At 39.6% G+C, this 12,989-nt stretch overlaps 1 protein-coding gene across 5 annotated transcripts in view; it reads left to right on the top strand.

Annotated features, from left to right (window-relative positions):
• LOC146497265 (neuropilin-1a-like) overlaps window positions 1-12,989 on the top strand; it is a 204,797-nt gene that overhangs the window by 86,639 nt on the left and 105,169 nt on the right. For 2 of the 5 annotated variants that reach the window (XR_014870593.1, XM_085140465.1), the window contains exon 1: window positions 11,259-12,107. The exons of the other annotated variants lie outside the window; for them this stretch is intronic. Coding sequence is in view for 1 of the 2 variants with exons in the window: in XM_085140465.1 (XP_084996591.1) it covers window positions 12,014-12,107 (94 nt within the window). In the remaining variant the exon portion in view is untranslated. Of the gene's footprint in view, window positions 1-11,258; window positions 12,108-12,989 lie in introns of those variants that run through there. 5 annotated transcript variants of the gene reach the window in all.

Below are 12,989 nucleotides of genomic sequence, written 5' to 3' on the forward strand. Positions count from 1 at the left end.
AGCGAGGGCTTAGGCTAAATCGATGATGACTGTGCCAAGACAGAGAATGAAAGGGTAAATTTTGCACAGCTGTCCCTAAAAATAATGGAGGCAAATATCATTCTGAGGAGAAGCATGTGAGTGGTCTTAGTTTCACTCAGAAAACATTTTGATTTGGATATTTTAAGAGGATCAAAACTGTGTTGGTGCAACTTTACTAAAAGCTGGAAAAAGTTACAACAAAATATGTTTCGGGTAACCTAAAAAAAAAAAAAGGTTTACAGAACAAATTAAATGCAGTAAACTGATTGATGTTAAGTAGAAACACAATGTGTTTGTGCATTCTACTTTTTTCCAATAATGACATGCAATAGTAGCAGCTGAAATGCCTCATTCGATGCTTACTGCGTGACTCGGTGCATTTTGCACACATGTGGTCATCATTATTTATCAATCAGTTAAAGCATTGGGTTCTCACGTCCGTGTCTCAACAAATATAATCGGAAACGTGTTTTTTCTTTGGTTTTTGTTGGAATGGGTGGATCTTAATGTTGAATTAACGACACGAATATATTACACACAAAAAACGATAAATAAAATGCATCTGAATGTCACGTGTTCACTTTGTTTATATACCTTTTGCTTAAGTTGCGTGGTAGAGCATTGGAGTGAATCGTGGTCATTGCTTCACTTATTGGCTTTGACTTCATCTGATAAATACTGAATCATCCTACTGTTGCTGCTCTTGGATGGAAAACTTGCACGTGTGGCACTGCGGACCAGCTGGGCTCAAATCTTACTGAAAGGTATGACTTTCAGATGTTTCTGATGCAGTAATGACTCGGCATTTAATATCCGGGCTCTTTAAATAAGGGATGCGTTAATAGACATCAGATTTTTACAGTCACGGAAATTTCTGATTTGTTCTGCCGTGGGAAATGTGAGGTTTTGTAACATCTGAAGTCAGAAAGGTTACGTTTCAGCATTTGCGTTTAATTTTAGAGCCACGTGCTATGTAGATTTTAAGCAAAGTTAACAGATCAAAAACTTGTATACAAATCATGCTGATAACTACCATATGTCAGTACGCCAAATGTGCTACATTTTAGCAGCAAATTGCTTCACTACTGTAAGCTTTCTACCTTATTTTCTCTCGTTTAGTGATGTTTAATAGTAGACCTTGCTGCTGAGAGCTGTACATTAGTTTTGTAGGTTTTACGTTAAATAATTATAATCTCTATTATTCAGTTTCAGAAAAAAATGTCTTTAGTTGTGGTGAAACAACTTCTAACTAAAACAAACGAATCATGTGGAGTACTTGTAGATGTATTATTATTACTAGCTAGATTACTGGGTAGAGTGCTCAGGGCGTAGAATCTGCTGGAGAAATCATGTATCTCATCTGGCCTGAGAATGCCTGCTGAGAAGGATCTGGAACTGGTGCCTCTGTGACCCCATCACGGACTGATGGCTGGATGAGTTGCTGCTGTTAATGTTGTCATTATCAGTGTGGTCAACTCCTCAGTAAGGAAAATCGCTATTGGTTGTCCAAAAAGTCACTAAAAGTTGCTAAATGACATCATTGCCTAATTTGCATAATTGGTCATGCATATGTAGAAGAGACATAAAGTGAGTAAAAAACACCCTAAATGCATTTAGAATCTATTTAGAACTGCAAATTAAATTATTTTAGCAATTATTTAAGAGGATACAATTTCAATTGTATTGAAATATTCTAGCATAGACTTTGTCAATAAAAGGTTTCTCTTTGAGGTTCCACAGGGTTTCATCTTGGGTCCTCTGATGTTTATATTTAGTTTTAAAAGTTAATCATCTTTACCTCCAACTGTTTTTTTGTTTTTTGTTTTTTTTATTGACTTATTTATTTTGTATTGCTTCTGTATGTACATTTCAGTAAGTTTCACTTTTATTTTACATTAAACTATGATGACTACTTCTCTGGCAGTAATAGTGCACAAACTGTAAATAAAGCATTTCTGTTCTGTTGAGTGAAAATAACCATTTAATCCATTCTTTGTGAACTAGCGCTGAAAACCTCTGATATGGCTGTCAAGTGCGGTGGAACGTCAGTAGTGGTCTGCAGTGAAAGGTTTGAAGGTTTAAACCATGTTTTTTGCTTTAATACCAAATGCATGTCCCACTTGGATTATGTGAAGGAGCCATCTGTCTAGTAAATGTTTTGTTGTAGTTCAATTTTGTACATTGATCATAGAAAGCAGCTCCCTGGTGCACATGGGCAACTTAAAGTTTTGCAACTTCTTAACTTTTTCCAGCAAACCAACATGCTTTTGGGCAGCCCAACAACGTAGTAGCTGAAATGAGCTGGGGTTTACCCACTCTTTTATTTACAGCTGGACGATTGCTATGGCGTCCTTTTTCAAATCGCCTCCTTGGTAATGACAGTAATTATCACAATCCAAGTCCTCAAACAAGGCGTTTTTGGCCAGCTTCGTCCATTTCACTCCCCAATCCAGACTCTCATCATTAGGTCCTTTGGGAAGTATAACTGGCATGCCTGCTGCAAGGCTGTGTGTGTGTGTGTGTGTGTGTGTTTGGAGGGGGGGTCTCACATTGTGTACCATAACCAGCTTGGCTCATTGCCAGGCAGTGAGACCTGATCATCAGTGTCATGACCTTGTGTTGTGTTGAAATATCTTTTCACTGTGTGTGTGTGTTTGTGTGTGTGCTGCCGTTAATCTGCACATGTATACGTGTGTGTGTGTGGAAAAAGGAGGGGGGGATCAACACTATGAGAGTTTTTTGGTTTCACTGGATTGTTTTCTGAAGGAAAGCTTTTGAAAACTATGAGAGGAGTGTGTGAAGTCGAGCTAGGGTTGCATGTGCCTCGGATATTGATATGTACTTGAGCACATTAATGCATGTGAACTTTCATGCGATTGCTTTTGCAAATTCTGCAGCATTTTTAGATGTAGGAAATAAAATTAAATCAATCAATAAGTGTGCATGTGAGTAAAAATCACAAGTGGTTGCCCTGTACTTTATCTTTTACCGAAAGTGCAAAACCATCAACATAAATAAGGATAAAAACCACAAGATGGCAATAAATTAATGGAAGAAATTGCACCATTTACATGTGACCATATCCTTGAACCTGGGAACAGCAAATGTCCTTGCCAGATGGCTCAATGATCCAGGTGTTGACTGGTCAGCTATGGCAGACTGTAAAAATTAATTGTATGTAAATGTTACTGTTTGTTTTTTGAGAAGATATTCTCACTGCAAGTATTAGCATTAATATCTGTATGCATTAACTGAAACTGAGTTGTGTGTTGCTTGAACCTGTTGGTCTGATCGGGTCATTCTCTCTCCACTTGGCATTTTTGCTCCATGCTTGTACGGACTTTATCCAGGTGCTCTATTTTCTACCCACAAGACATGCATGCAGTTTAACTGGTGATTCAAAATTGGCCAGAGGTGTGGATTTTAGCGTGAAAGGCATCTTAGATTTCCATGCCTTTGATGGACTGGCATTCTGTCCAGGGTGTACCCTACCTCTTGCCAAATATCTGCTGGAACAGGCTCCAATCACCCATCCACCAGTGTGACCAGCACTACTCCTATGCAGCCACAGCTGAATATTCAGTCATGAGAATGGTCTGAACCGCATTCGTGTGTCAGAAATGCATGCATCAGAATATAAAGAGCTATAATTAGCTGTATTAATGAGTGTGTTATGGTACACGCAGATAAAAACAGTTGAAATAACATTGCCAGACTGTGTTTCAGATACGTGACTATCACTGCATTACACTTCTTTGTACATGTGCCCTTGAACATGTGCTCTCTGAATGCGGCATATATAGAAGCTATGTTTTATTACATGTGATCGGTAAGTGCATAATAATAGGATGTGTCTACCAGAAGCCCAGTGTTAGCCAGTATGTAGCTGCTGTTGCTCTCAGCCCACCACGGCAGACTAATGGATCACTGTCAGTTTCTCCTGTAATTACTGAGATATGACTGTGTCATTATAGAAATACCACCCCCTCCTCCATCATTCCACAGCCGTTAAATGCACGGGTGTTATTGAGTGTGGGTGTGCATGTTCCCGCTCCAGTATGCACATACACATTCAACTATACATCCAGTGAAATAAAGGGTTGTTTTTGGGAATGCTTTAAACCTTTTGTGAAAGTTTGCTCTGCAAGTATCTCGTCCATCAGTGGACGATGCACCTGTAACTTCACAGGTTTTCTCATAGAAGTTCCCTTGCATCATTTAATTAATTTAATTAAAAGTGACAAATTGCAGACGTTTTCTGCATTATAAGATAGATGAAGGCTAAACTATTACTACCATAAATACAAAGAATCTAGTTGCAGCAGCACATGTTTGTGATTGAAGGTTATTATTTGTACACTACTTATTGGTGAGCCTACTTCCTGACACTGTGCTTTAATTTAGGGTTAAATCCTTCCTCTAAACATTTGTTGAAATAACGTAACTGGATTTCATTTTTTAGCATGAGGATTAATCCTAATGAATCTGCTTTAAAATATCAAAAGTGTATAATTAAAGCTCATCTAGGGTATTTTCATCACAGTAATTTCAAATTTTCAAAAAAATGTTATCTTCATTGATGAAACATGGCAGTTTCCTGAATAATGTACATGTGCTTTGTTTATTTTATTTTTATTTTTTTGACTTATTTCAGTTATTTCAACAGCGATTCTAAGAAACCAGGATTTTTTTTTTCCACCATCTTGAAAGGGAAAATGGTATCTCATGACCCTCGGGAAATGCCCAGTCACAATCACAGTGCTATAAAAAACATCAGGGTTTCATTGCTGTGGTTTACAATAAAACATTGTCCAGCTCCTGCTGAGCAACTGAATATTTTATTTATATTACTTATTTATTTTTTTACAGTGTCATCTTTAAGCTTAAATGACAATGACTAATTGAAATTTTACACTTTAAAACCAAATATCTCACAAAGTGTTCATTCAAAGTCAACATTTAGTTTTCTCCCATTTTTATAGACACAAACGTTTTTATCTACGGCTGTTGTTCAGATAAACGGCACAGTTATCTTAACCCCTGACACAGTTACACATCGTGTAGTGATTTATTCTGGAGAGTTTTATATCCAACTACACCCTGGAAGCGATCCAACTTATGGTCATCTACAGTTAAAGTGCTCATAATTAAATTACCTGAACTTTGTTTTCTTTAAAACTTGCACATGCAAATCAGCAGAATTACCAGCGTGTGCAATATATGATCAACCATCAAAAAAGAGATGAATATCCAAAAGAAATGGATTTAATTCAGTATATTTCAACTGAAAAAAAACCTGCATAGCAAAGTAGATTAAGCGTATTATATAACAGCTATATGCCCAAAACGCATTACATTATCATATTAAGAAATGATACAAAATAACGTAACTACTGTGAATGAATGCGGCACAGATTGGGAAATCACTTCATCAAAAGACGAAGGCAGCTAAGAAGGTGCGCGATGAGCTCGTTCATGGAGTGATAAATACACCCATTGTGTTAAAGCTTTTACACAGATAAGTGTGTGGTGTCCTTTGGTGTTCTGCTATGATACAGTTTAACCAATAGTCAGGAGGGTCTCTTACTCCTGACTTATCACACGAAGGACACTGTAGTTTCAAACTTAGATGCATGGCATATGCATCACCTTATAATATCCATCCATCTTTCAATTCTATTAACCGCTTATCCAGTTTACAATCACAAGGGCACTGAAGCCTATCCTCGCTGTCATAGAGTGAGAGGTGGAGAACACCTTGGACAGGTCGCCAATCACTCACACTCACATTCACAACAATGGTCAAATTAGAGTCACCAGTTCAGTTAATGTTCATGTGTCTTGACTGAGAGGAAGCTGGAGTAACTGGGAAGAACCCTCACAGGCACAAAAGATGCAAACTCCACACAGAAACACCCTACCCTGTGTTCAGATCCACTGGTCGTTTATCAAAATGTGGGGTGTAATCTTTGCTTAAGCCTAATCAACTGCCTAAACTTCATCAAACAGCAGCAAAAATAACCACAGTAAAAGACAGAAAATCTCTCTCCGCAACACCAGCAGCATCTGACAAAACATCAGTATTTGATGAGAACATGTAGGTCAGAGGGGAGGAGCCTAGAGATTGGTTTGTAGAATGAGGAAGTTCAGGAAAATGTATGGAAAAAGAGGCTGATGAAAAGAAGCGGAGTAGTGAAAGAAGAAGAAAGCTGACAAGAGTACAAACAGTTGTGGGATAAGGTGGTGAATGAAAAGGACGAGGTATTGTGTAAGTGGTCCGAGGATGTGCACAAAGGATGTGTCACAGGTTAGAAAGATTAAAGATGGAAACTGACAAGAAAAGAGAAGAAGGATAAGGAGTGTTTTGAGGAGATAATGAATAAAGAATTACAGGCTGCATTGTGAAGAGATGGTGGAGCTGGGAGTGTAAGTAAAGGATGAGTATAAAAAAAATGGGACGGTGGTTAGTCCATATGAAAGACATTGAGAGACAAAGAGGTCAACAGTCGAGATGACGGTGAAGTTTCTAAATAGTGTTTCGCTGTTTTGGAAATGAAGTGGATGAAGAGAGGAAATGGGCTAGTATGCTTGCAGTTCTGAAGAATAAGGGTTATGTGCAGAGCTGTAGTAAATATACAAATAATCAGCCATAGTGGGGGAGTTAGTTGTGGAAAGTATTGGAAGCTAGGCTAGGATTAGTGAGATGCAGCCAAGAAGTGGGCTACAGATGCAGTGCTTGCTTTGACTTTGAGAGTACTGCTAGACAAACAGTCTTTGAGGACTTGGAGAAAGCATATGATAAAGTGCTGTGACAGGAGGTGTGGTACTGGGTAAAGAAGTCAGGAGTGTGTGACATTGGTTTATTATATGTATGAGTGTCGTGGGACTATAGTGAGGTGTGTGACAGATGGTTTTTAGGTGGAGGTGGGAATACGCCAAGGGTTGGCTCCGAGCCCTTTTCTGTTTGCAGTTTTGATAGACAGGCTGACAGGGAAGATCAGGCGAGAGTCTCTGTGGATATTTGCAGATGACATTGTGATTTGTAGTGAGATTGGGGTGACTTGCCTGGAAAGTTCAGGGAGTGCTGTGAAGACAAGGTGTAATAAAATACAGCAGAAGAAGGGCAGAATAGTTGTGCACGAGTAAGAAGAAGGAATGTGGGATCACGAGGATGCAAGGAGCAGAGGGTTCAAAGAAAGTTAAAAGTTTGGGAGACGTAACGGGTCCGAATCCCGGATAAGCCCCCATATGTCTATGAAACAGCTGGGAAAGACAGATGGGTTTGGGAAGGTATATCACAGGGGCAACTCAGGTTAGTTGGTTCGGGGACACGGTAAGACAGGCAAGATGGAGCAGCCGAGCAAAAGGAAAAAAGGAATGCCAAAAAGGTTGTTTATGGATGTGGCGAGAGAGAGTGCAGGCGGTAGGCGTAATATAGAGCAGGACAAAATGGAAATAGATATTTAGCTGTGGCGTCGCCTAATAGAAGAGGAATATAGTGTTATTCTTATTATACATATATCTTTATATTAACACATAAACATATGGCTTCACTTTTAATAGCGCTCTCAACACTTTCTATATGTCACTCCTCCATCTTTTCACACTCACCTACATGCTGAAATTCACTTTAATGAAGCCACACTCCCCACCATTAGTACACATGAACTAGCATTAGAGTGATTTATTAGGCTGTTATTGGTCTTTTATTAAATCCTGATGAATGGCTCTGAATTCCTGGAAGCACTTTGCATTAAAATAGGAAAATGTCAAGTTGTCAAAAAATATCAACAGGCGTCGATACAGCAGAAAACAGTTGTGATCAGTCTTCAAAAGCTTGACTCTGTTGTCATAACACAAACACAAGTTCTGTTCTCGCTTTACAATCTGCGTCACTAACATGTACTTTGCCACCGATGCTATTTCAGTCATGCTTGGCAGTGTTATGAGTGCATCGTGCTGCCAACGATTTTTTATTGTCTCCACTCCGGCATGTACTGGTGCGGAAAAAAATAATCAGAAGACTAAAACTAGAAACTAAATCAGATTTGAACACTGACTGGAAACATTAAAGTCTATCGGGATCTTTGGATTGTAATACAAACTGTTGAGATGAGAGTCTTGTGTCTCCTCGCTCTCTGCCAGACCCACTCAGCTGCTCATTTGCTGATCTCTTACTGTGTTTTTATGTCACTCAATCACTCGTTCTGCTCGCTCTCGCTAACACTCGCTCACCCCATCGTCCTTTGTGTTTACATTGCAGGATCCATCTCTGCATGCGATTATGTTCAAGCAGGTGCGTGTAGTGCAAATTTAGTAACTGGTGAAACTGTAGGAACAATTACTTTATGTAGGCTCGAGGGTGTTTTTTGAGGCCCTTTCCCAAAAAAAGTTTCAGTTATTTCCTTTGCTAACCTCCTGGAAGTCTAACAGTTTTAATTTTTATAGACCTGTTGCTCCTCTTGCTGTTTTTAATTGTTGCTGAATTGAAAAATAAACTTGTTTTGCATTAAAACTTGTCATGGGCTGGGTCGTGTGACCCAGTGTTTGAGTTTTATGTATTTTTGTATCCATGTTTCATCTAGTTAATTTCTAGGTGGCTATTTAGTCCTTTATTTCTTAGTTGTTTTTGTCATCTCCCCCTGTACTCAGTCTCCCTGATTCGTGCGTCTACCTGTCATGTTTCATGTCTGTGTGGTTATGTTAAGTTCATGTCATGATTTATCTTCATGTCTCTGGGTTTCCTGTTTTATTTTGAAAGAGTCTGGTGTTCTTTGTTCACTGCATTTAGGTTTACGCTCCCCTGTGCTGTAATTATGTTTCATTCTAGTCAGCTGTGTCCTCATGTGTCTCCACTTCCCCTGATCACCTCATGTGTGTATTTAGTCCTCAGTCTTGCTGTGTTCAGTGTCGCGTCGTCTGTGTTCTCACCTTCATGTTTTCTCTGTCAGTCTTTGCAGTGAGCATCATAGTCTCTGAGTCTTCTTAGTTTGTCACAGTATTAGTTTTCCCAGTTTAGTTATAGTCTAGTTTAGTCACGCTATCCCTGCTTTGTTTGTACACTTTGTCTTCAGCCATAATAAAGGCTCGCTTTCTGTTAAGTTCACTCCCGTCTACTCACTTGTGTACGCACCTGGGTCCATTACACACACCACCGCACGGCCTGTCTCCGCAGACCGTGACAAAACTGGTGTTTCGGCGCACTACACTATCGCTACATGCTAAAATTAAAACTTAACCACTTAAATCCCTAAAACAGTCAAATGAATTTACATTTTTGCTGTTGTATGTTTTTTTTTGTTTTTTTTTAACCTCCTGAGACCCGAACTCTTCCACGGCATGCATTTTTAATTTCTCTGTGATATTTTGGCATATTGGGGCCCAATCAATGTAAAAACAAAGAATTACCAGATTTTTTTTTTTTTTTTACCTTATTTTTGTTTTTAAGAAAAATCAGAGCCACATATGAGGATATTTGTTTAAAAATTTGATAGAACAGTAGCAGTATAATGTCCTCGTAAGTGGATATCAGGCCCTTGTAGAGCAAAATGTAGTATTTTGGTCTAAATAACCCAAAATGTGATGTCCACATATGTGGACACCAGGTCCTAGGAGGTTAAATTTCAACTGTTCACCATGAGCATTCATTGTGCACACAGTGCTAGAAACCCCAAGTGCAAGACTGGCATGTGTACATTTAATTTGAAACATACTTTACTGCTATTGTTATTTTTAAAATCTTCTCCAGAGACACTGACCTTAATCTAAGCAACTGCTGAAGAGATTAAATTGCACACAGCAGCTCATCAGCGAGGATGACAAACGCTGATGTTGAGGGAAACTAAAATTTGTTTGCAAAGAGCAGAAGATTGCAAAAGTGTTTTCTTTAAGCATACAGTTGTTCAGAATTACGCTGCAGTGAGTAATTAGCCCCTCTTATAAGTGTCTAATAATCACATTTTTATCTTTATTTAGCCAGGGATGATGTGCTGAACAAGCAAGCTCTCATTAATTATAGGCAGCTCCACCTGGGACTGTTCTGCTGTTTACCACTGAGAGACTCCTGCAGGCCCAGGATATTAGAAAGGTCATGAGGTTTGAGCTATGACTTTTATTCTTCATGCATGTTTTGTAACTGTTATGCACTAGATGGTAAAATCCAAAGGGCACATTCTCTGCTCCTCCAAAAGACTCAGTCGGTACTCTTAACTCCTTCGTGAGCTTTTGGAGAAAAGAAAAATGGAGTTTGTGTTCTTGTCGTAAGTTTAAGATATTCTCATTAGTCTCAATGTCTAGTGCAATGATGAAAGTAATTTTGTTGGAGAACTCGAGTGCAAAGGACTAAACATGAATGCATTAATCACAGGAGGCCAGCAGTGCAGCACTAATGTTTTCTGTCTTGTGGTCAACTTGTGATTGACAGTTTAGTCAGTTCAGTGCGTCTATTATTGTAATTAAAGTGTTGTTTATCCTGAATGTTGTTACTGTAACCACGATTTGAATAGAACAAGAATGCTATAGCTAATGGCCCCTGAAATTCCACACTCTGTCCTCGTGTGCCATGACCCTGCGCTTTGTTTTAGGCCTATTGTTGCGCTTTCGTTGTCAACATTGCCTTATTCTCATTCAAAGTATTTATTTTCCTACTAGTTTGGACATGTTCTCTGGGGATTCCATGAAAGGCATTGTGGGAACTGTAGGACGTCATGCTTCACTAGATAAGACCTTTTAAAGACGTGATCACAAACTCCTTTAATGGACTTGAGTTTAATCTGAGACAGTAGTGAAGTTTCACTATATGTTGAATACTATTATACATTAGCATAGATCCATAGACATTAGTATATACTACTAACACAAAAATTAGGGTATAATATATTAACAGACAAAAGAACAACAAAAAACCACTCCAGATAACGCAGTTCTCTCCCCTGTCAGCTCTCTTTTCACTGAACAAGTTCAGTCTTTGTCAGTGTTATTTCCATCCACCCAAACCACCCTCATTAATAACGAAAATAGACTAAATATGCAATAGACCTGTCCCCAATATACTTGTAATTATTTTCAGAGGAAAGACGTATAATTTAACAATTCAAGTATCTAATATATTTCATGAACGTATCTGGTCATTGGAGCAAACTATTAAATGTGGGATGTAGGTCGCCAACAAAGGACCGAATAAACCTCCCTCCAATACTTTTCTCCTCGTGACTACGTGTCAGATGTGGATTCTCGTTGGCTCATATGGTCGCTGTCCACACCTCACCTTACACCAGACCCACATGCCAGCCTGAGTTTGCGTGCGCATTTATTCCCGCGAGCACGCGTTTGGAGCGCAAAGAGGGCGCACCGGTGTCAGTTTGCTCCAGCCTCTTTGTAGCGGTCGGTCGCTGGTGGCTGCGCGCAAGGCGTCTAGAAGCAGAAATTTGGGGAGTGGAAATTCCGCTGTTACTTTCACGTCTTCCTGACATTTCTGCTGCGGCGGTCAGTCAGTCGCTGAGAGCGGAGAGAGGCGGAGAAAGAGCTGAGCTGAAATAAGGAGTGAAGATCTGGAGAGCGGCGCTCCGATATTCCCCGCGGCTGGGTTTCCTCTGAATACCGTTTAACTAGTGATTTCTCTTTTTCCATTTCCCACTTGGAAGTATGTCTGTCGCTCCCGTTTGGTGTCAGGAGTGAGAGGTCTGAGCAAGAGTCGCAAGCTCACGGCTGCCACTTTTGACGATCGGATTTTTCCTTTTGATTCTTCGTCTTGTTTTCTGCATTTGGATTATTTTTTTTTCCAGGAGATGCCAAGTTGTTCCCTGACAGACGCAAGGCTCTGCTGCTGAAGCTCACAGGATGCTGGGGACCCTACAACAACCAGATTTCTTACTTTGAGACAAATCTCTGTTATTTTTCCTGTGTGGACGTAAACTCTGGACGTTTACCCACCCGTTTGCCTTTATTTTTTTATTTTTAATTTTTATGTTCTTTATTTTTTCATTTTAAAGAAATGTCTGTCTTGTGCTATCTAATAAGGATGCGTAGTGGATTGCTATTGTTCCTTTTCGCCCAAGTCTTCTTGGTTGCTTCGTTGACACAGACTGGTAGGTGTTGACGGGTTGAATGAATACATGTGGCTTGACAACAGGCAGTCTAGCTGAACGTTGATCCGTTTTACATCGTTTTGCACCATTGTTGCCGCTCACCTGTTATGCTTCGGCTCTCCCTTTGAGAGCACGTCCGCGGGGCTTCAAGTTAGACCACGCAAATACCGTTTTCAGTAGAATTCCTCCAACAGATGGAGGGGAAACGGCAATATGGATAAACCACAAAATACACGGAAACCGGATTATACTAATGTATAATATAGCGACGGAGGCGCAAATTACCTTGCAGCTGTAAACTAATACATACAGTCACTGAGGCACAACAATTCACTGTAATAAGTTTCCTTATTATAATAGAAAAATTAAACAATTTGTCTTTGAGGTCTGTTGGCTTCATCCATTCAGAGACGCATTTTGGAGCTTGGCGCTTGTTGTCATTGAAGCATGATCTTGGCTACAAGCAATTCATTAAATCATTCAGAGAGAAAATTAAATTTAATCATCCTGCCTGATTGCTGGCAAAGCAGCCCACCTCACCTTCATGGGCGTAATCACACCTTATGGTGCGGATGCAAAGGAACCTCACTTTATCCAACACCTTTTCTAAAAAAGTGTACGAGTGTAAAGTTTTAGAGAATTCTAGTGTGTGAATTTATAGTTCCAATGTGTGCCTGGTTTATTGGCGCAAAAAAATATGTGTAATTTCTTTTTTTAATTTCTGCTCTAGCGGTGGATATTTGGATTTATGTGCCCAAGCTGGAGTTGTTAGTGTCCTCCTCACTCCCACCCCTGCGGTTGCACTTAAATCTTTTACACCAGAATGCGCAATCAGTCAACATTACAGTGCAGCCCAGTGCCCAGAAAGTCAATTTATCTCCT

Source organism: Neolamprologus multifasciatus, chromosome 18, assembly GCF_963576455.1.
Source record: "Neolamprologus multifasciatus chromosome 18, fNeoMul1.2, whole genome shotgun sequence".
NCBI classification, from domain to species: domain Eukaryota; kingdom Metazoa; phylum Chordata; class Actinopteri; order Cichliformes; family Cichlidae; genus Neolamprologus; species Neolamprologus multifasciatus.